This window comes from Salvelinus sp. IW2-2015, linkage group LG19, assembly GCF_002910315.2.
Source record: "Salvelinus sp. IW2-2015 linkage group LG19, ASM291031v2, whole genome shotgun sequence".
Lineage (NCBI taxonomy): Eukaryota > Metazoa > Chordata > Actinopteri > Salmoniformes > Salmonidae > Salvelinus > Salvelinus sp. IW2-2015.
Window position 1 is genome coordinate 1,014,174 of NC_036859.1, and position 22,172 is coordinate 1,036,345.

At 43.5% G+C, this 22,172-nt stretch overlaps 2 protein-coding genes across 2 annotated transcripts in view; one reads left to right on the plus strand and one right to left on the minus strand.

The window, feature by feature from the left end:
* LOC111979251 (ski-like protein) overlaps positions 1-7,124 on the plus strand; it is a 32,965-nt gene extending 25,841 nt beyond the window's left edge. Inside the window, 4 exon segments of the mRNA XM_024009657.2 lie at positions 244-389; positions 869-1,176; positions 1,415-1,645; positions 2,076-7,124. Coding sequence (XP_023865425.2) covers positions 244-389; positions 869-1,176; positions 1,415-1,645; positions 2,076-2,351 — 961 coding nt within the window. The 3' untranslated portion in view covers positions 2,352-7,124.
* Positions 7,125-7,725: 601 nt separating this feature from the next.
* gpr160 (G protein-coupled receptor 160) lies at positions 7,726-8,575 on the minus strand. The gene is given in 6 exon segments (XM_070449105.1): positions 7,726-7,803; positions 7,805-7,925; positions 7,927-7,950; positions 7,952-8,140; positions 8,142-8,341; positions 8,373-8,575. Coding segments are annotated over 6 exon segments (795 nt in total). The 5' UTR covers positions 8,556-8,575.
* Positions 8,576-22,172: the final 13,597 nt, after the last annotated feature.

The window sequence follows — 22,172 nt, forward strand, 5'->3', positions numbered from 1 at the left end:
CAGGTTAAGAAGCAGCGTGTTGAGAAGCAGCGTGGCTTCTCAGRAAGCGACATATTGCAGCTTTAAAGAGAGTGTTTCCATAACTGATGTATATCCATTTTACCATTTTAGTGCAACTTGGATGCCAAAAATGCACAAGTGGTATACGTAGAATAACGGTCAGCATGTGTCTCTCTGTAACTCTGTACCTGTATATACATTTGATAACGTCTACTCTCTCCCTCTCTTTCTCTCTCTCCCTAGTCACTTCCTGTATACATATGATAAGATGGTGGCTCCTAACGTGTCTCTGAGGGGTCAGCCGGAGGTCAGCCCTGAGGTACTGGGGGTGCTGCTCAAACACCACTACAGCAGGAGACTGACCCACGGCCACGGCGACACTGCTATGGGTCAGTACCACACACGGAAACACACACACACACACACACACACACAGCCACACATGGATGACTCAGCCATGCTGCTGCACCCTCCTGTCACACACATATGAATACATTAGTGCGTTAAAGTCCCAGGTCACGTCCCAAATGTCACCCTATTGCACTACATTTGACCAGAGCTCTATGGGCCAAAAGTCTATGGGTCAAAAGTAGCGCACTATAAAGGGAATAGGGGTGCCATTGGGGATTCAGTCCTGGAAGTGCGTGTGCATGAGGGACCATTTGTGTGGGTGACTATGTGGTGTCGGGTTGTTAGGTGAATGGTTCTTCTCCAGCTGTGTGGGAGGATGTGTGTATTTGTCCATATATCTGCGTCGCACATGCATGTGTGTGGGTTGACTATGCTGTGTAGGTGGATGTACTGCTTCCATCTCTCAACTTCCCTCTCTTCTTCTTCTCCTTCTTTCCCCCCCCTTCTCCCTCCACAGATCTCCACGCCTCTCCTGTAGTTGACGAGACCAAGTCTCAGCAGCGCGTCGTTTCCGCTGCCGACCGGGAGCGCCAGCAGCCAGTTTCCATGGAGACCAGCCCCGRCAACAAGAGTTATTCTGCTGTAGCGGGAGCCGCGGCGACTGCGGCGGTAGCGTCATCGGGAGCGGCGCTGGGGAGTAAAGATGTTCTGTCCTCAGGCTGTGAGGACGACAAGGACAGGATCGTAGTGGAGATCGTTCAGATTTACAGCAGGCAGCAGGAGAAACTGCACTCCACCCTGCACAAACAGCTGCATCTAGAGATGGTGAGACACGAGACACACAGTGAGACAACTAGAGGTTGTCTACTCCACCCATTGAAACAGATTTAGCCAGAGAGTCAATGGCATAAAACAACATTTCTCAATCTATTCATCAGGGACTCCTCAGGTCTTCTTAGTTCCAGCACTAACACTCCTGATTCAAGACCAAAGAACCAAGATGTGTGTGTAATATAGTGTAATTTAGAGCTATGTAACTGACCATCCCGTCCTCCGTCTCTAGGAGTTGGAGGCGCTGCGTGGAGGCGAGGCAGCCAGGCTGCAGCAGTTGTCTGCAGAGCAGCGTGAGCTGCAGAGTGAACTGGAGGCGGTCCACACTGAGCACACCCAGAGGCTGGGGCAGGTGAGGGAGGAACAGAGGGAGCTGGAGCACAGGCTGGAACAGCTGCGACAGCAGAGGTGTGTGTGTGACAACAACATACACACACACCAGGAGGCACACTACGCCAACCAGGTAGGCACTGGAGATACACACACACACACACACACACACACACACACCACCACATCCTGCTTGACCTCAGACAACACAACACTTAGTCATTCTGGGAAAATATACTCATATCTGTTTGTGACACTGTAGTGGTGTGTGTGGTGTGTAGAGGACACTGGGTCTTTGTTTGGGTTTCCAGTACAGAGCTTTATTTTCAGATAGTGCTGCTGGGCTCAGCTCCGGGAGGAATGTAACACACACACACACACACACACACACACACAAACCCCTCCTGTCCTGCTGTCTCCTTCAGCCTCGGTGTCTGGCTCAGACTGTCTGGCTGTGTGTGTGTGTCCAAGTGTGTGAGTGTCTGTGTGCTGTTCAGACAGTTCAGACTAACCTGACCTCATCTCTCTTACTTCTTTCTTCCTCCCTCCCTCCTCCTCTTTAGCTGGCAGAGCTGCGTGGGAGGTTGGACGGTGCGGAGGCTGACAGGGAGGAGCTCCAGGAGGAGTTGAAGAGGGAGCGGGACGCCCGGGAGAAGCTGGAGAGAATCATCTCTCAGCTCAAACACCAGATGGACCAGACGGCTTCTTCCTCGTCTTCCTCGGCCACCACAATTGCTACAGGGAGCCCCTCTTCACCCCCCACCCCCTCCACACAAACACCCCACACAGAGGGGCACATCGCAGGCCTCGAGCAGCAGAACGGCCACGCTCAGAAGTAGCCCCTCACGAAACTCCCCTTTTCCGTTCGTCTCTCAACCCCCCCAAACCCCCACCGTTTTGTTCCTCCAACTCACTCCCTCATCCCTCACCCCCTGCTGGCAGAGACAGCAGCCCTAGACAGACAGACAGAGTACTCTGTCCCCCAAGGCTGCTTCTCTCCACTCTGTCTCACGCGTTTCCTTCCTCGCCCCCCCTCATTTTTACTTCTTTGGAAAAGGAACTCTCGTTGGTTTTTATTTAATATCACATCAAATGAGTTTTATGTAGTTTTATTTTATTTTTTAGACCCCCTATCCTTAAACAGTATTTACATTTTGGGAAGTATATGTTTGTTTTAATTTATAGTTTTACTGAACAAACTAATGACTGCTTGGCAGACCGATAGGAGTTGGATGTTTTTAGGACCCTTTCCTCCATCCCTCCCTCCTTGGATCTTGGACTTGCTGTTTTGTCGCCCCCATAGAGACCGGGAAGTCAGTCAGACAGAAAGACAGTTCTCTCCTTGCACCCCTCGACTCTGTTCTGAACTGTGGTTACACTAGCGCTCAGTCGCTCTTTCTACTACTACCTTGCACGCCAACTGGAGCCAAGATGGTGCCCGTGTGGGTGCTCTCAATCTCTGTACATACACCCAGCCCAGCCATTCTGGACCAGSTACCAGCCACACCCAGCAGGAGACTGCATTGACAGACATTTTCATTTCACCTTTGTTTGTTTTTGTACTCATACCTATTCATGGAAAGAAGACAAAAGTTCTAAATGTGTAAAACAAATGAAAAYGTTATTGTACAGAGCATTTGCGGTCGTCATTGTTAAGCCTACTGAAAATGCTGATGTGATATTAAGATGTAAAGACATATGAGTGATGCGACTCTGAGGACTGCTGAGGTTGTTGTGGTCTGGAACAACAACAAACCCCTGAACTAGTCTGGCTCGGTCTGTTTTGATAGGACATGTCACTCACACACATACACACATACACACACACACACACCAAATTTCCTTGTGGAAATCTGTCCTGTTTTTTTAGTTTTGATTTCCCTGTTGGCAGCAGTTGGTGTGTTTGCCATCCTCTCATCTCTCCTCGTGAGAGCAGCAGAACCTAGCTGTCTGCTTGGTGGAATGTGGGTCACAGGTGAARGGAATTAGTGCAGATTGACAGTGTGGTGTGGGCTGGCTGCTGCCTTGGATCCAGGCCCCTGCTCCCTCTTTCCCCTCCGCGTTATTCCAACTCACTGAACAAACCGATCCCGAGAGGGAGGCGGGAAAGACCAGGATGCAGGGAGTGAGGTACAGTCAAGCGGAGAGAGAAATGGAGGCGGAGGAAGAGAGGAGTGGCAGAGAGACAGTCAGGGGTGGAGAAAAAAGGAAGAAAGGGGATTGAGGTAGTGCAGGGGGCTGATGCCCTCTCTCTCTCGGGCTGGGTGGGCCGGGAGCGGGTGATGAGGAGGAGAGAGGAGCCTCTTTTGTCCTGTCAGAATTGGGGCAGTTTCTATAGTCTGGGGCCTCTCTCTCTTGCCCCCGGGGAGCTGGTACAGGAGCCCCTCTCTCTGCCACACACACACACACACACACATATATACACACACACATCGCCATCTCTCCCTCCCACAAACGTACACACACACAGAACAGGGGTTTTGTCTAGTTGCCAGACAGTCTTTCTTTTATAGCCAACCAGGCCGACTCAGAGCCAGGCAGCGTGTAAATAGTTGTTTAAAAGAGGTATTGGCCTTGGCTTTAACTCCCAAGCTGCTTTTTTATGCATCTGCTGTACATGCAAGTTGATAGACATTCCACTGTGCTCAACCGTTCAATGCAGATCTCTAAAGAGAATTCCCTACAACATACTCAATGCTCTGCCAGAGTACTAAAGTATAGTAGGTCTTATTTTGTAATCGAGTTTCAACTAAGCTACAAAAAGTTATTTTCACGAGGAGAAAAAAACCAACAATGAAACTAACACCCTTGGTGTGTGATGTGAAGTTCACTCGCATGCAGAAATATCCRATCCATACTGCAAATGTATGCTCTCTACCGACCATTGTTCCACATAAACCTTTCTTGGAAATTGTAAACAAAATAAAGAAATAAAAATATATTTAATGTATTAACTAAAGATTTATATTCACTTTGTACATACATTAGTCATTTAATATATTTACTGTGTTATGGGATGATCTTTTAAAGGTTATTATAATATTAACTGGACCAGGCCTGAAGCTCTAAACAGCCCTGATGTTTTTGTTAACTCTGAATTCTTCAAAGATTCACTTAACTTGTTGTTTACCCTGTTAAAGGGACACGCAGCAATATGACAATACGCAGCTGAGTGACTTCCTGTTCACACATTATCAACAACCTAATTCAAGATTGACACTTGGCTCTTTCCAAAAAAATTGAGCCATGCCTACATTGGGACTAACCAATAGTGGCAGATTTGAATTTGTCGCTCTGCTGTGTACGACGATATCATATTGCACCTTTTTAAAGGATGTAAACTTGCTGTTGGGAGTTTAAATGCATGGTGTTCAGATGTGACCACCTGACAGAGGTCAGAGTTGAATAGGAAAGAAAGAGCATTGTTACAGTACATCCCCAGAACTGATTGCTTTCATTTATTTTCTTTTGTGGATGATTTCACCTTGATAGACTGTGTAATAATGATGTATAATCTTTCTCCCTTAATACCTTCCCTTTTTGTGCGCTAAACCCTCATCCCAGACAATTTGAAAATGCACCGAACATTTGTTTATAATTTTTTTTTTTTTTTAAGAACTTGAAAAGAAACTAAACTTAAGTTTGCATATAACGAGTGGATCGATACCCCTAATTAATTTTGTTAGGTGAATGATTTCTTACTTCTCGCTGAGCCACTCAATTGATACGTTTTTGTAAAAAAAAAAAAGAGGAAAAAAAGGGCCCTGTCCTAAATGGCACCCTATTCCCGATTTTGTAGTGCACTATATAGGGAATATGGTGCCATTTGGGATGCAGCCAGTGTCTCCAACGTACACGTTGTTGACCTGTCTCACTACTAGCAAGGAGACACAATRACTGAGGGCATCTGAGCTAGTTTGACCGTTGAAATATACTTCTGGCTTTAGAAGAAGGCTAAATTGTACTAAAGTCCAACTACCTAATCACACCATACAAATGTAGCCTCATTAGATTTTGCAAAGATGAGCGAGAAGTGTGTGTCGAGTTTGTGTCCGAGCGCATGTATTTGTGTCTGACTTGACTGTATGCCATCGATTTGAAAGTGACCGAAGCACAGTAGCTATGAAAAAGGGAGAGGCTTATTCTCAAGTAGCACTGTRGTTGTCCTCATTTTTGTCCAACACACAGAGACAATTGTCCTCTTCGGGGTCTTTAACGGCATTGTGTTTACATCACAAGATAAATCAGTATTCGGTTTGTTATTAACACCATAATTACCTATCTCTACAGTCTAMTGCATTTTGTTTTTTAACAATCGTTCTGGGGTATCTAATGTTTTTCTGTATTTTATTTTCTGTCGGGTGTAAATTGAATTTTATATACAAGAGGGCGCTCTATATTGACTTTAGTTAAATGCCATAATAATGATATGATAGATACAATGGATTAAAAGAAGTCCAAAAAAATACTATATAACACAGCGGGCTGGGCCCTCTTGCATTCGCATTGTTATGAGAACTAATATTGTGTCCCAAAAGGCTCCCTGTTCCCTACACCGTAAGCAACTTTTTGTTCCGGGGCCCTACGGGCCATGGTCAAAAGTAGTGCACTATATAGGGAATAGGGTGCCATTTAGGACACTAGCCTAAGACAGATGTGCTTTGTACAGAGTTTTAAAAAAAATATGTTTTTAGAGGGGTGCAATTTGCCCAACTCACTACTAACTAGATCATTACCATTAGGCTTGGTCCTGRCCTTGCTTCAGAAGCACAGCTAAACAGTAACTATCACTATATATATTTTTTTTTTTACATGCATCCCCAATGGATTGTTCCCAGACATAAAAGGATAGTTCAGCGATTTTAGATTTTTAGATATATAAAATGGGTGAACTATCCCTTTTAACGAAGAAGGCGATGAAGTGTAGAAGTGGCGCTCTTTAACAATGGCAACAAGTTGGATTTTGGATCGGTGAAATAACGCTAGATCAATTGTTTCCATTTATGCTTTGTAGTCAAAATATTTATTTATAAACACCCTTCTTATTTACAAGCGTGGGACCTGGCCAGGACATTACACCTCGTCCTAGCTAGGTCCCACCTGGTTAATGATTTCACAAAATGGTTCTTAATATGATGTATGCCTGGGATAAACACGCCATGTTTTCAGTTTAAAGTTAGTAGGCTACACCTGACAAATCATAGTTTAAAGAAGAACTGTTATCTTTTTATGGCTTTTTTTTATTCAGAAACCTGTATGGCAGTGAGTGTCTATGTATGACCATTGCATACCATGTTGCCAACAACGATTGAGTGATTGAGACGTTTGTTTTTTTTGTTGCATGAAACGAGACACTGTTCTCCTACCTCATGTTGTGATATAAAATGTTTTTTAAGCAGAGGACACTGCATCTTTTAACCGTTGATCATCATTGATATTTACTAGTAAACGATGACGACATACCTGTACTTGCTTTTAGCTAATACCTCAGTTGTATATCTCGTGTTCAGTGTTTTTTTTTCTTCTCCCGCCCTTATTTCAGATCTTGTAAATATACACTGTGTAAACAATGAACTTGGATCACATTCAAGTAAAGTTCTGTAGTGTCACAATTGGTGTCGTGAATCTTCTTTTCTTCCGGAGTCGAGACTGATGTCGTGTGTTGTCGTAGACTATCAYTGATAGTTTAAAGTAGAATAGGACATCGTTATTATCGCTCATAGGCAATTAGCTGTACATCAGCCAGTCAAAGTATATACAAATACTATAACTAGAGTACAAAAAAACATAACTGTACATCATAAAATTAACTCGTTACATTGTATGCATCATTATCCAAAATACAACAATGGCCTACACATCAAGTAGACAGAACTACGTGAATGTGAATATGCAGATATTTTTGTGTGTTCATGTTAAAGTTAACATGAGAATGACAACTGACCAGCCGGTCTTATTTTTATTCTCGGTACCCAGAACCAAACCAAACCTTCCGTTGTGTAATATTTAATCTTTCATGAGAGACTACATAGTCTTACAAGTCAAGACTAAGAGTGTGACTTATAAATACCCTGTTAAGATTTGTACAGCTCTCTTGCCTGATAATGACAAAAAAAGAAAGGACCTACAGTATATGGACTCCATTGTGTATGTCTTGTCACTGGACTTACAGAGTGGCCCTTAATGCATTACAGCTCAGTGTGGCTTTAAGCATTAGGGGACAAGTGTTGCTCCTCCAGCGCAGCATGTGTGCTTAGGTCTGTCAGTAGTCACTGAGCCCTGAGCTAGCTGAAATGCTAGCCGGGCAGCGAACACACTACACAACCCCAAGAATGAAGCTGTTGAGCGAACAGAACCAGGGAACGTTCAGCCCCAGGTATCCAGGGATCCCGACTTGGAAGACCAGACACAGGCAGGAACACCAGKAACAGAGCCCAGTCTGAGGAAAATCCACAACACCTGGCGAAACACCTCTACTCTGCACTGCCTGCCGGTGTGACTCCAAAATGGAGGATGAATCCATGTGAGCATTCTTCCACCCCTGTGGATACCCATAGGAGACCCTGTGTGGCTATGAACGTACAGCACTGCACAGGCCACAGTCAGTAGCAGCACTTCGGCCAACTGAGGTACGAGCGCTAGTGAACACCCAGCACTGATGCAGCTGGGGAGAAGACTGGTTCCCCAGCACTACAATGACCCCAGACACCAGGAACACATAGAGCAGGGCCACAATCCACAGCAGAGAGACAGCCGCTAAGAACACGATCTTTAGATCCCAGCATGGAGTCCTCATGGTGTAGGGTGAAGTTGCCCCTAGATGGAGATGCTGGGTGAGTTTAGTATTTTGCCCACTAATGGTTACGGTCAGGATTTGGGGGAGCCCGGGAAGCTGATCCTAGATCTCTAACTTCACCCCAGAGCGAAGTGGTCTCAGTCGGACCGGGAACATGACCCAGGTTGTTGGTGGTCCAGTAGTGGTCTAGCCCAGTCAGAACCTCCACAGGCCAGAGGATGCGGTCGTGGGACCAGTTGTATTGCATGTTTTGTGATGGCAGTTTGCTTGAATAGCTTCATCACAAGCTGTTTTTCAGTGGGTCGAATACAGAACATGTCAATTAGCATACTATGATAGATTTATTCAAATATATGTTGGCTACCTCATTGTTCATCAAACATTCATATTTAAATTACCACAATGAATGACAATGTAAAAAAAGGATGTAAATCATACACTACACCTGTAGCCCAGAGCCATAATATTTAGAGAGTTGGGACAGCTTTGAGGTTTCTGTGTTCTGATGCATTTACATGAAATATGGCAGYTATGTTAGCTCMCCATTAACATAACATGGGGAATATCAAGCAACTGAATGTCTTTTATGCGATCAACATTCTAAATTCTTAAAGTTGTCTGAACTCTCTAAATATATGGCACTGTTGTAGCCTGTTGGGTGAACAAACACTTCAACTTAGTAGAAGTGATATTCTCAATGCACCGTTGGCCGATGTGTAATGTAGACCTACCGTGTAGCTGTGAGTCTCTTGTGGTTCCCATACGAGCGTTGGGAATAAAAGGCAATGTAGTCGAGGTTGACATCAAGCATCTTACAGTGTAAGTGACCTGTTTGTCCATAGGTTGGACAGTGATATACGTAAGTACCAAAAAGAAAACATAAGTACATAGGGTGTTTGTTCACACAGCAGGTGTGTCAATAGAGCGGGAAGATCTATAGACAGTAGACACATATTGCTGTCACAGGTGTGTATCACAGGTCCCGTTGTCAAAGGGTAGAAAAACATGAATAGTCAATTGTATATTGTCCGAGGGGTTGGAAGCCAGGAGCAGATTGGAGCAGATTTACGGATGAAGTGCATCGTGGGTACTGATGCCAGAAACCCTCTTGTTGSCAGCTCACTTCCCACCACATTTAAATGGCTGACTCAGGATTCAAATGTTCATGTGTTTTCAGTCTAAACTTAAAAATAGGGAGATACATAAGCTACTCAATTGGCAATAGTCTGTTGAAAGTACTAAATGGTAGGTTACACAGAATGCTTMTGTTAGAGCAGTGGTTCCCGACTGAATTTTGCTCTGGCCGGGTTACCCCTGAAGTACCCCCTCTCCTCATGTGCATTTGACCAGTTATCCTATGGTCTCATAAGTCTTCCCCTGTGAATAGCCCAAGTACCCCCGGGTAGCCTACTGCTGGTTGTGAACCACTGTTAGAGAGAGGAAGAATCCATAGACTCTAACCACTTCTGGGAAAATTGTAAAACACTAAACAAACAACAAACAGAAGAATTATCTATCCAAAATGGAAATGTATGGGTAAACCACTACTCCAATCTTTTTGGCTCTATAACAAAGAACAAACAGCAAAAACATATACATGATCAAATACAAATCTTATCTATTAAAGACTACCAGACCCCACTGGATTCTTCAATTACCTTGAAAGAGCTACAGGACAAAATAAAAACCCTCCAACCCAAAAAGGCATGTGGTGTTGATGGTATCCTCAATGAAATGATCAAATTAACATACAACAAATTACAATTGGATATACTCTTTAACAACATCCTTAGGTCTGGTATCTTCCCCAATATTTGGAACCAAGGACTGATCACCCCAATCCACAAAAGTGGAGACAAATTTGACCCCAATAACTACTATGGCATATGCGTCCACAGCAACCTTGGGAAAATCCTCTGCATTATCATTAACAGCAGACTTGTACATTTCCTCACTGAAAACAATGTATTGAGCAAATGTCAAATTGTCTTTTTACCAAATTATCATACGACAGAACACGTATTCACCCTGCACACCCTAATTGACAAACAAACAAATCAAAACAAAGGCAAAGTCTTCTCATGCTTTGTTGATTTCAAAAAAGCCTTCGACTCAATTTGGCATGAAGCTCTGCCATACAAATTGATGGAAAGTGGTGTTGGGGGAAAAACATCCGACATTATAAAATCCATGTACACAAACAACAAGTGTGCGGTTAAAATAGGCAAAGAACACACACATTTCTTCCCACAGGGCCGTGGGGTGAGACAGGGATGCAGCTTAAGCCCCACCCTCTTCAACATATATATCAACGAATTGGCGARGGCACTAGAACAGTCTGCAGCACCCGGCCTCACCCTAATAGAATCTGAGGTCAAATGTCCACTGTTTGCTGATGATCTGGTGCTTCTGTCACCAACCAAGGAGGGCCTACAGCAGCACCTAGATCTTCTGCCAGACCTGGGCCCTGACAGTAAATCTCAGTAAGACCAAAATAATGGTGTTCCAAAAAAGGTCCAGTCGCCAGGACCACAAATACAAATTCCATCTAGACACCGTTGCCCTAGAGCACACAAAAAACTATACATACCTTGGCCTAAACATCAGCGCCACAGGTAACCTCCACAAAGCTGTGAGCGATCTGAGAGACAAGGCAAGAAGGGTATTATATACCATCAAAAGGAACATAAAATTCGACATACMAATTAGGATCTGGCTAAAAATACTTGAATCAGTTATAGAACCYATTGCCCTTTATGGTTGTGAGGTCTGGGGTCTGCTCACCAACCAAGAATTCACAAAATGGGACAAACACCAAATTGAGACTCTGCATGCAGAATGCTGCAAAAATATCCTCCGTGTACAACGTAGAACACCAAATAATGCATGCAGAGCAGAATTAGGCCGATACCAGCTAATTATCAAAATCCAAAAAATWGCCGTTAAATTCTACAACCACCTAAAAGAAAGCAATTCCCAAACCTTCCATAACAAAGCCATCACATACAGAGAGATGAACCTGGAGAAGAGTCCCCTAAGCAAGCTGGTCCTGGGGCTCTATTCACAAACACACCCCACAGAGCCCCAGGACAGCAACACAATTAACAGCAACACAATTAGACCCAACCAAATCATGAGAAAACAAAAATATAATTACTTGACACATTGGAAAGAATTAACAACAAAAAAACAGAGCAAACTAGAATGCTATTTGGCCCTAAACAGAGGGTACAAAGTGGCAGAATACCTGACCACTGTGACTGACCATTTGTACATCGTTACAACACTGTATATATACATAAAATAACTTTTGTAATGTCTTTATTATTTTGGAACTTCTGTGAGTGTAAGGTTTACTGTTAATTTTTATTGTTTATTTCAGTTTGTATATTAATTACCTCACTTGCTTTGGCAATGTTAACATATGTTTCCCATGCCAATAAAGCCCTTTGAATTGAATTGAGAGGGCAGCCTGAGGTCTACTCTCCAGACGATTAATGTTGCGCAGAGGTATGGCATATTTGACGCTCTTGAACAGTCAATCTGAAGCAGCCATTTCTGATTGGCTTCCATTGCGCATGCACACGTAATTTTGTTTTGATTCTGTCAACTGATATCCAATGACTGATATTCTAATGTTTAGCGAGTAGCTTGCTAAAACCACAGACAAACAATTAGCATTGTAAAAAAATGTTGCTTGGATATCAAGCTGACACTATCGTAAGGAGAGCTGCTAAGCAACTAAAGGTAGCTAGCTAGCATACCTGGCTAATTACCTAACTAGGTTAGCTGTCTAGCCACAGATGGCACAATGAGCCAGATATTTCACCGGATGTATAAATGTGAATCATCTGGTTGTCGTTTCCACTCACTACCAAATATGGTGAYGAGAGGAAGCCCAGTCGATGGAGGGAGATTTTGACGGACATTCTGCAAATTTTCTCATCGATGAAACATTTGATCTCCATACAGTTTTCTGTTTCCAGAACTAGAATCAGTAACMAACAGAGTGGACTGCGSTACCATTTGGCAAAGTTTCCAAAAAATCTGTTGTTTAGGAGTTCAATGGCGAATTTAGTTATTGAACACGCACCTCACAGAGAATAGGCGGTCTCTTCTGCTTCTTCTTCTTTGGTATAATGGCGTTCGCAACAATTATATCTGCATTCCGCCACCTATTGTACAGGTGGATAATAAGGRTCCCCCCCAAAAAATGCGGGGTAAAAAAAGTATTTAAAAAAAATCCATACAAACTATCAGTAATGAAATGTTAATTAAACTAAATCAGCCTGCCTTTCTGTTTTAATCAGGTCCCTACACAGGCTCAGAAGGATCCTGCGATGGCGGGTAGGCGTTCTCTAGAACGCGCCAATAGGATCTCACTATTTGTGCATGGCTCTGCCCACCTCATTGCTTGCCCACTATGATTAGTTTGCCCTGTAGCCTCAATTTACATGGTGTTGTTAGCTAGCTACATTGTGACACAAGTCACTCTACTGCACTATATGTGGTTAACCAACCAATGATATCTATAGTTTCAATCCCAGGGAGTCATTTCAAGTGTGTTCCTTTAGGATGGAGGACAGGGAGGAAAGCCAGGAGTTATCATGTTCCTCAGCAACACCAGAGAGAATCTCCACCCCTCCAGAACCATCCAGGTCCTCCAAACACAGGAAGTCACCYAAGGGACRGCAGGAGGGAAAGAGGTCACAACGCCATCACACACTTGCTGCTGCCCGACTGAGAGCAAGGCAGGTTTCCCGGCCAACAGGAACACTCCGAGCCATCTGGGTATTCGACGGCGGAGATCTCCCCTAATAATTATGGGTCTGAGAGATGCAGGTAGCCTGGGACAGAAGTATTTTAGTTACTGTCTGGCACACCACTACTGGGACAATAATGCTGCCATATAGCCCATAGTACTGCTTAGATGMAGGCAACCAGTCAGTCATTCCATAGCCACAGTACTTACTGCCTTTTAGAGGTGTGATTAGGAGTAAGCGACACTGTCTGTTTGACTGACTGACTGATTGATTTTCTGTGTCTGTCTGACTATTTTAATTTCCATCTTCTTCAAGAGAGCTGACTTTCTCCATGGACCATATCCTGCCACTCACTTTGGAGCCAAACGCCTGCATTCTTCCTAACCCAACCTCAGTCATGTAAGTCCTTGGTGGGAAGTTCATTGCATGTACAGTACACACTGACTCTGTTTCCCCCTCTGTCTTTGTTGATATTTTAGTTGCATCATTTGGCATTGAATCCTTACATAACTGTCTGAGTATCAGGAGGTAAGATAAGAGTTGAGGACAGGGCTGTGATTGGGTAGTAGTGTCCTATAGGTTGGTACCTCACGAACAGGAGACAACGATTCAGAGTTGCAGAGGGTCTGCGTTTCTGCTAGACTGGGTCTGAACGAACACGCACACACACACACACACACACACACACACACACACACACACACAGAAGCTACTCTGTATGTCAGATCCATTCCTTTCCAGCAAAACAGTTCCAGTAAACATGTGTATAAGGTTACATAATAAATAAAGTTATACTGAATGCCAGCCCCCCTGACCTGTGTGTGTTTGTGTTTGTTTCCTATCCAGGTTAAGATGACATCTCTAACTGTATTGACCGGATCATCTGTTTGGGAGGAGATGGGACTCTACTCTACACCTTCTTTCTCTTCAAGGTACCCACTAACACAGATACAGTACAACCGGCTAGCCAACACACCTCCAAGGGAGCTACTGTCTATGCAGGTCTTTGATCCAGCCCTGCGCCAACACACCTGCTTAATCTGCCCAGGGTCTTGTACTTGAGTGGCTCAGGGCAGGCTGGGTGTGTGTGTGTTTGGTGATGTAAATATCTGAGGCAGTGTGTTTGGGTTAGTCATTGTTGTACTTGGAACATAACGTGGTGTTGAGCTGTGTTGTCCTTGGCCAGACTTGKCTGCATCCAAAATGGAAGCACCCTATTCCCTACATAGTTCACTACTTTTGACCAGAGCCCATAGGGTGCCATTTGGGACACAGACTTGGAATGAGACATACTATTAGGTAATGTTCTTGAAATGAGGCCAGATTTTTTTCCCTTCATATTTCCAGTATGTTATACAATGTTCTCTCTCTCTCTCTCTGCAGTGTTCCTCCACTTWTGGCGTTCCATTTTGGTTCTCTGACCGCGTTCACGTTTGAATCATACAAAACAGAGGTGGCTAAAGTATTTAAAGGTTGAGGATTCTTTTCAAAGAAAAGGTTATAGTGCTGTGCATCAGTGATCTGTCTGTCGGTCTGTCTGTCTGTACCAGGTAATGCAGCCATCACGCTGCGTAGTCGTCTGAAGGTAAAGATGGTGAAGGACATGCTCCATAGGACAAGCCAGTCAGGCCAGCATCAGTACCAGGGCCTATGGAGGCCAGGAGTATGGGTGCCTGGGCCAACCTGGGGTCCACATCGGGGGCCAGCCGGACACAGAGCACAACGGCATGCTGCCCCACAGTTACACCAACAGCGAGGCCGGGAAAGTTACTCTGCAAATGCAGGGGAGGATCGGACCGCACAGGACTTAATCCCTAACCCCTAGCTCCTAACCTTAACTCACTAGGCACTAACCTCTAGCTCCTACTCCTCTTCCCTGTAGCCTCTGACCCCTAACCCCTAGTCCTTACACCTAGCCCCTAGCTCCTAATCCTAGTCCCTTCTCCTAGCCCCTAACCCCTAGGCACGATTGTGGATCTGAGAGGATTGGATAGGTGTATAAGCAATAGGACTGGGCAGATAAAGCCTGTAGTTCTTCCTGATCTTTTCACGGGGTCATGTACAAGTTAGTAAACCTACTCCTCTGATCTGGCTACATCAGAGGGAGAATGGAACAGAGCCGTTATGGTGAATGTGGTGAACATTTACATTTCATTGCCATTTTCTCAAACTCCTTTTGAGTTGTTGTTCCTTTCCCGTAACAGGTAAAATATGAACTACACTTCTACATAAAACAGCTTAGCGGAACATTTAACAAGTTATCCAACACATCAGATCTAGATTAAACAGAGTACTAAATTGATATAGACAATCTCCTCCAGACCTATGAAATATATCCTGGTATTAAATGGATTCAGTTTAGTGTCCAGAGCCAAACAGACTCATAGGCTTTCAGACAACAGCTGTGAAACATTCAGGTGAACTTTATCAGTGGACAAATCTCCGAAAGCTTCTTTAGTCTAACTGGATTCATCCTTCAGACATGRTATAAATACTATTCCCTTAATAGTGCACTACTTTTGATCATGGCCCATAGGGCTCTGGTCAAAAGGAGTTCACTATAGTGGACAGAGTGCCATTTGGGATGCATCCTGAAAGTGTCAAGCCTCGTGACGTTCTTGCCAGGCATTCCCTCTTCCCCTTTCTCTCCCTCCTCTCCTCCTCCAACCATTCTGTCTGGGAGCGTCACCAGTCTCCATGGCAGCAGTCAAAATAAAACGGATGTAAGCGGCCCTGTTGAGACAGTTGCCGTGGTTACGACAGCGTCACACAGACTGATTCAGACCGGGGACCCTGATGTGCTCTGACGCTTTTCGTCGGACACACACACACACACTAGTCTGTTGAACMACGTGCCTCAGTCTGTCATACAGCGGAGAAACATTATATTGTGTTTTTTCCCCCTGCAAAACCATTTCCTCTCCTGCCACTCGTGAGTGATTTTTCTCACACTGATGTAATGCTGATTTACGAGTTATTTAGACGGAGCTGAAGTTGAGCTTTTGCTTTAACGTTGTTCTCCAGATGCATTTTCTCCTCTTCAGAAAGGTGGGGATATCTACTAAGTCCTAGATCAACCATCATGAGCTTTATGATCTTTTCAAGGGGCAATCTGCAGTTCAAACAATAACGAAGCATAGGCCCCACCACTGTTTTGGTAAAGTAATGAGGGTTGGGGCTGGAGGAATGTAACCACTTCAAATTCATAGACATGGCTATGGATGTAAAGACTGACCATCCATGACATCAACATAGTTTTAACCATGTTTTGAGACTGTACAGTGTTTGTTTACATTCGCACAAACACATGGACTAGCCAGCCAAATAGAATAAGTAGCCAGCCAGACTCCCCCTGGGTTAATACATTTTTGCCGAACAAGCTCTATTTTGGTGGCCCTTGATTCCATCCAAAATACTCAGTGAAATGATTGAATACTTTATTGAGTTTACCTCGCAGATTGGAAAAAGGTTACATTTAAAATCAAACAAATTGTGTTGAAGGCCACTTTTTCAAATGACAAAATGGGTCTCTAAAATCAAACAGAACAGATGCTCAATTAAGTTCTGGGTCCACACGTGTTAAGGGAACAGAGAGAACGACATCAGTTAAATGACTGAATTTAAGTGTCGCAACTCTCTTTTGTGAATAAAAAAAAATATGACCCACAGATTTCTTCTTAACGGTCCAATGCAGCCATTTTTCTATCAATATCAAATCATTTCTCAGTAAAAATTAAGTACCTTACTGTAATATWAAAAAATGGGAGAAAAACAGAAAACTAGCTGTTATTGGCAGAGATGTTTGGAACTGCCTTTGTTATTGGTCTGTTAACCAATTTACCGCATGGTGATGTCACCATGGAAAGACAAAACTCCCGCCCATGCAAGCTATCTGATTAAAAGGTCCTGTGTAGATTATATTTTCTACCAGCAACTATAAGAAAATTACCGATCAAAATGTTTCACACTTTTACAGTGTTAGTTTCATCAGCTGTTGTACAATATGATATAAAACACAGACAAACTTCATTTTGACTGCACTGGGCCTTTAAAGAATCCATTGAGATTCTGCTGACTTCCACAGGCTTTGAGCTTCCTTTTAATATACATTTGATCAGTTATTTGCAATACAGGGATGATTGAAGAATGAAGCAGGTGTTGAACGTGGGCCATGCTACACAGAAAGCAGCAGTTGACTACACCATTGTCAACACTTTGATTAAATCAGTAGACCTATAGCAATATCTTGGAAAATATATAAGTATCATTAGCTTTTAAAACAATTCAATCTGTTTTCTTTTATCATTTTTTGGACCACAGTGAGGCTCTCTCTCCACTAGCCTACCTGTTTTTTGCTAGTCATTTATCTGCTGATAATCGGCAAAAAGCCAAATGAACAGCTCTCTTACCGATCTGGTAGGCTACTGACGAGTCACTCACTTCTATTGGACTTCATATGGAAAATAAAAAGGAGATCTTTAGGTTACTTGTCCCGATGCGATATAATAGACATAACTACATTGTGTGATTTATGAATGGCAAGGATACAGTGCCTTTAAGAAAAACATGATTTTTTTGCTCTTTTACATTTTTTTTTAAATCCTGAAAAACTCCCCAGTCCTTAAAGATTACAAGCATACCCATAACATGATGTAACCACCACTATGCTTGAAAATATGTAGAGTGATACTTTGTAATGTGTTTGTTTGGATTTGCACCAAACGTAACACTTTATATCGTATTACTTTAGAGCCTTGTTGCAAACAGGATGCATGTTTTGGAATATTTGTACTCTGTACATGCTTCCTTCTATTCACTCTGTCAATTAGTTTAGTATTGTGGAGTAACTACAATGTTATTGATCCATCCTCAGTTCTCCTATCACACCCATTCAACTCTAACTGTTTTAAAGTTACCATTGGCCTTCTGGTGAAATCCCTGAGTGGTTTCCTTCCTTTCCGGGCCACTGAATTAGGAAGGACGCCTTTATCTTTGTAGTGACTGGGTGTATTTACAATGCATTCAGAAAGTATTCAGACCACTTGACTTTTTCCACATTTTGTTACGTTACAGCCTTATTCTAAAATKKATTAATTGTTGTGGCTGTGTGCTTAGGGTCATTGTCCTGTTGGAAGGTGAACCTTCGCCCCCAGTCTAAGGATCGCTCTGGAGCAGGTTTTCATCAAGGATCTCGCTGTACTTTCCTCTGTTCATCTTTCCCTTGATCCTGACTAGTCTCCCAGTCCCTGCCGCTGAAAAATATCCCCACAGCATGATGCTGCCACCACCATGCTTCACCGTAGGGATGGTGCCAGGTTTCCTCCAGACATTACGCTTGGCCAAATAGTTCAATCTTGGTTTCATCAGACCAGAGAATCTTGTTTCTCATGGTCTGAGAGTCCTTTAGGTGCCTTTTGGCAAACTCCAAGCAGGCAGTCATGTGCCTTTTACTGAGGAGTGGCTCCCGTCTGGCCACTACCATAATGGTCTGATTGGTGGAGTGCTGCAGAGATGGTTGTACTTCTGGAAGGTTCTCCCATCTCCACAGAGGAACTCTGGATCTCTGTCAGAGTGACCATTGAGTTCTTGGTCACCTTCCTGACCAAGGCCCTTCTCCCCCGATTACTCAGTTTGGCCGGGCAGCCAGCWCTAGGAAGAGTCTTGGTGGTTCCAAACGTCTTCCATTTAAGAATGATGGAGGCCACTGTGTTCTTGGGGACCTTCAATGCTGCAAAAGAAATGTGGTACCCTTCCCCAGATCTGTGCCTCGACACAATCCTGTCTCGGAGCTCTACGGACAATTCCTTCGACCTCATGGCTTGTTTTTTGCTCTGACATGCACTGTTAACTGTGGGACCTTATATATAGACAGCTGTGTGCCTTTCCCAATCATGTCCAATCAATTGAATTTACCACAGGTGGACTCCAATCAAGTTGTAGAAACATCTCAAGGATGACCAATGGAAACAAGATGCACGTGAGTTCAATTTCGAGTCTCATAGCAAAGGGTCGGAATACTTATGTAAATAAGGAATTTCTGTTATTTATTTTTAATACATTTGATAACATTTATAAAAACCTGTTTTTCGCTTTGTCATTATGGGGTATTGTGTGTAGATTGATGAGGGAAAAAATAATTTCATCCCATTTTAGAATAAGGCTGTACGTAACAAAATGTTGGAAAAAGGCAATGGGTCTGAATATTTTCCGAATGTGTGGAAGAAACAGGCTCGTTTGGCCACGATGTTTCTGACTCCTCAGTACAGAGAACTGAACACACACACACCACAACACACACACACACACCACACACACACCCACAAAAAAAAAAACCAAATGCAACACACACACACACACACACACACACACACACACACACACAGAGGCATGCAAACACACTGACATACACGCAAGCACAGACACTGTCTTGGCTGGGAAGTGTATAGCAGAACAATCACATGCTGAACAGGTTATGATGCTAAGTGACTGGGGTTTTCATGGGGCCCATGGATGATTGAGTTCACATGCAGCATATGTATTAGCGTAGTTATAATCTCTACTCTTTTGTAGTATCTAGTTACATTCCAAATATTTTAACTAAACTGACCTGTACAGACCACACAAGTTGAGGGAGATGCCATAGAAATAGAATGAGATAGAACCCATTCTAGTTCTGTGGATGATACTGTACATGTTTTTCACTCTAGGTTGAAAACCAATGGCCACTAGATGGCCATGCTGCAAAGAGAAATACACTGAGTGTACAGAACATTATGAACACCTGCACTTTCCATCACAAAGCTATGTCACTTGTTAAATCCACTTCAACCAGTGCAGATGAAGGAGAGGAGACGGGTTAAAGAAGGATTTTTMAKYCTTGAGACATGGTTTGCGTATGTGTGCCATTCAGAGGGTGAATGAAAAATACAAAATATTTAATAAGTTCATTTGGGGTATGGTAGTAGGTGCCAAGCGCACCGGTTTGTGTCAAGAACTGCAACGCTGCTGGGTTTTTCACRCTCAACAGTTTCCTGTGTGTATCAAGAATGATCCACCACCCAAATGACATCCAGCCAACTTGACACAACTGTGGGAAGCATTGGAGTCAACATGGGCCAGCATCCCTGTGGAACGCTTTCGCCACCTTGTAGAGTCCATGCCCTGACAAATTGTGTTTTTTTTCTGAGGGCAAAAGGGGGAGGGGGATGTAACTCAATATTAAAAAGGTGATCTTAATTTTTTGTGCACTCAGTGTACATATTCTTCTATACATTACATTGCAGCCTGGCATAGTATTTATCTAACTTCCTGATGTTAAAGATATTCTACGGTACTTTTTATACTTTTCAGCCAGTAGTTTGAAAGTAGTGCCTACGAGCCAAAATGGGTACTATGCCACAAATGTGCAGATACTGTATGTGCGCCATGTCATTGCTCTCTCTCACTCTACTGTGTGTGCATCTTGCTAGCTACCACTCAAATGGCGAGGGGCTGAGTTCATTGGCTGAAACTCTAATATCTAGGGGGATGGCCCACATGGGGGTAAATGTAAAGGAAAATGACACGCACAACTTCCAGAAAACTGTTGCATTCAAAGTAGGGATTTCCTGGCTAGTTGAGGTAAGACAGTAATTCTGCTCATACAGTCGAAGTCGGTAGTTAACATACACTTAGGTTGGAGTCATTAAAACTCGTTTTTCAACCACTCCACACGTCTTGTTAATAAACTATAGTTTTGGCAAGTCGGTTAGGACATCTACTTTGTGCATGACACAAGTAATCTTTCCAACAATTGTTTACAGACAGATTATTTCACTTTATCACAATCAGTGGGTCAGAAAGTTCACATACACTAGGGTGACTGAGCCTTTAAACAGCTTGGAAAATCCAGAAATAATGTCATGGCTTTAGAAGCTTCTGATAAGCTAATTGACAACATTTGAGTCAATTGGAAGTCTACCTGTGGAGTATTTCAAGGCCTACCTTCAAACTCAGTGCCTCTTTGCTTGACATCATGGGAAAATCAAAAGAAATCAGCCAAGACCTAAGGAAAAAAATGTAGACCTCCACAAGTCTTGTTCATCCTTGGGAGCAATTTCCAAACGCCTGAAGGTACCACGTTCATCTGTACAAACAATAGTACGCCAGTAAAAACACCATGGGACCACGCAGCTGTCATACCGCTCAGATAGGAGACGCGTTCTGTCTCCTAGAGATTAACGTACTTTGGTGCGAAAAGTGCAAATCAATCCCAGAAAACAGCAAAGGACCTTGTGAAGATGCTGGAGGAAACAGGTACAAAAGTATCTATATCCACAGTAAAAACAAGTCCTCTATCGACATAACCTGAAAGGCCGCTCAGCAAGAAAGAAGCCACTGCTCCAAAACCGTCATAAAAAAGCCAGACTACAGTTTGCAACTGCACATGGAACAAAGATCGTACTTTTTTGAAATGTCCTCTGGTCAAAAATAGAACTGTTTGGCCATAATGACCATCATTATGTTTGGAGGAAAAAGGGGAGGCTTGCAGCCAAAGAACACCATCCCAACCGTGAAGCACAGGGGTGGCAGCATCATGTTGTGGGGGTGCTTTGCTGCAGGAGGGACTGGTGCACTTCACAAAATAGATGGTGTCATGAGGGAGTAAAATGATGTGGATATATTGAAGCAACATCTCAAGACATCAGTCAGGAAGTTAAAGCTTGGTCGCAAATGGGTCTTCCACATGGACAATGACCCCAAGCATACTTTCAAAGTTGTGGCAAAATGGCTTAAGGACAACAAAGGCAAGGTGTTGGAGTGGCCATCACAAAGCCCTGACCTCAATCCTATAGAAAATTGTGGGCAGAACTGAAACAGCGTGTGCGTGCAAGGAGGCCTACAAACCTGACTCAGTTACACCAGCTCTGTCAGGAGGAATGGGCCAAAATTCACCCAACGTATTGTGGGAAGCTTGTGAAGGCTTCCCGAAACGCTTGACCCAAGTTAAACAATTTAAAGGCAATGCTACCAAATACTAATTGAGTGTATGTAAACTTCTTGTTACGGCGTTCCTCCTCCTCTCATCCGAAGAGGAGGAGCAGGGATTAAACCAAGGCGCA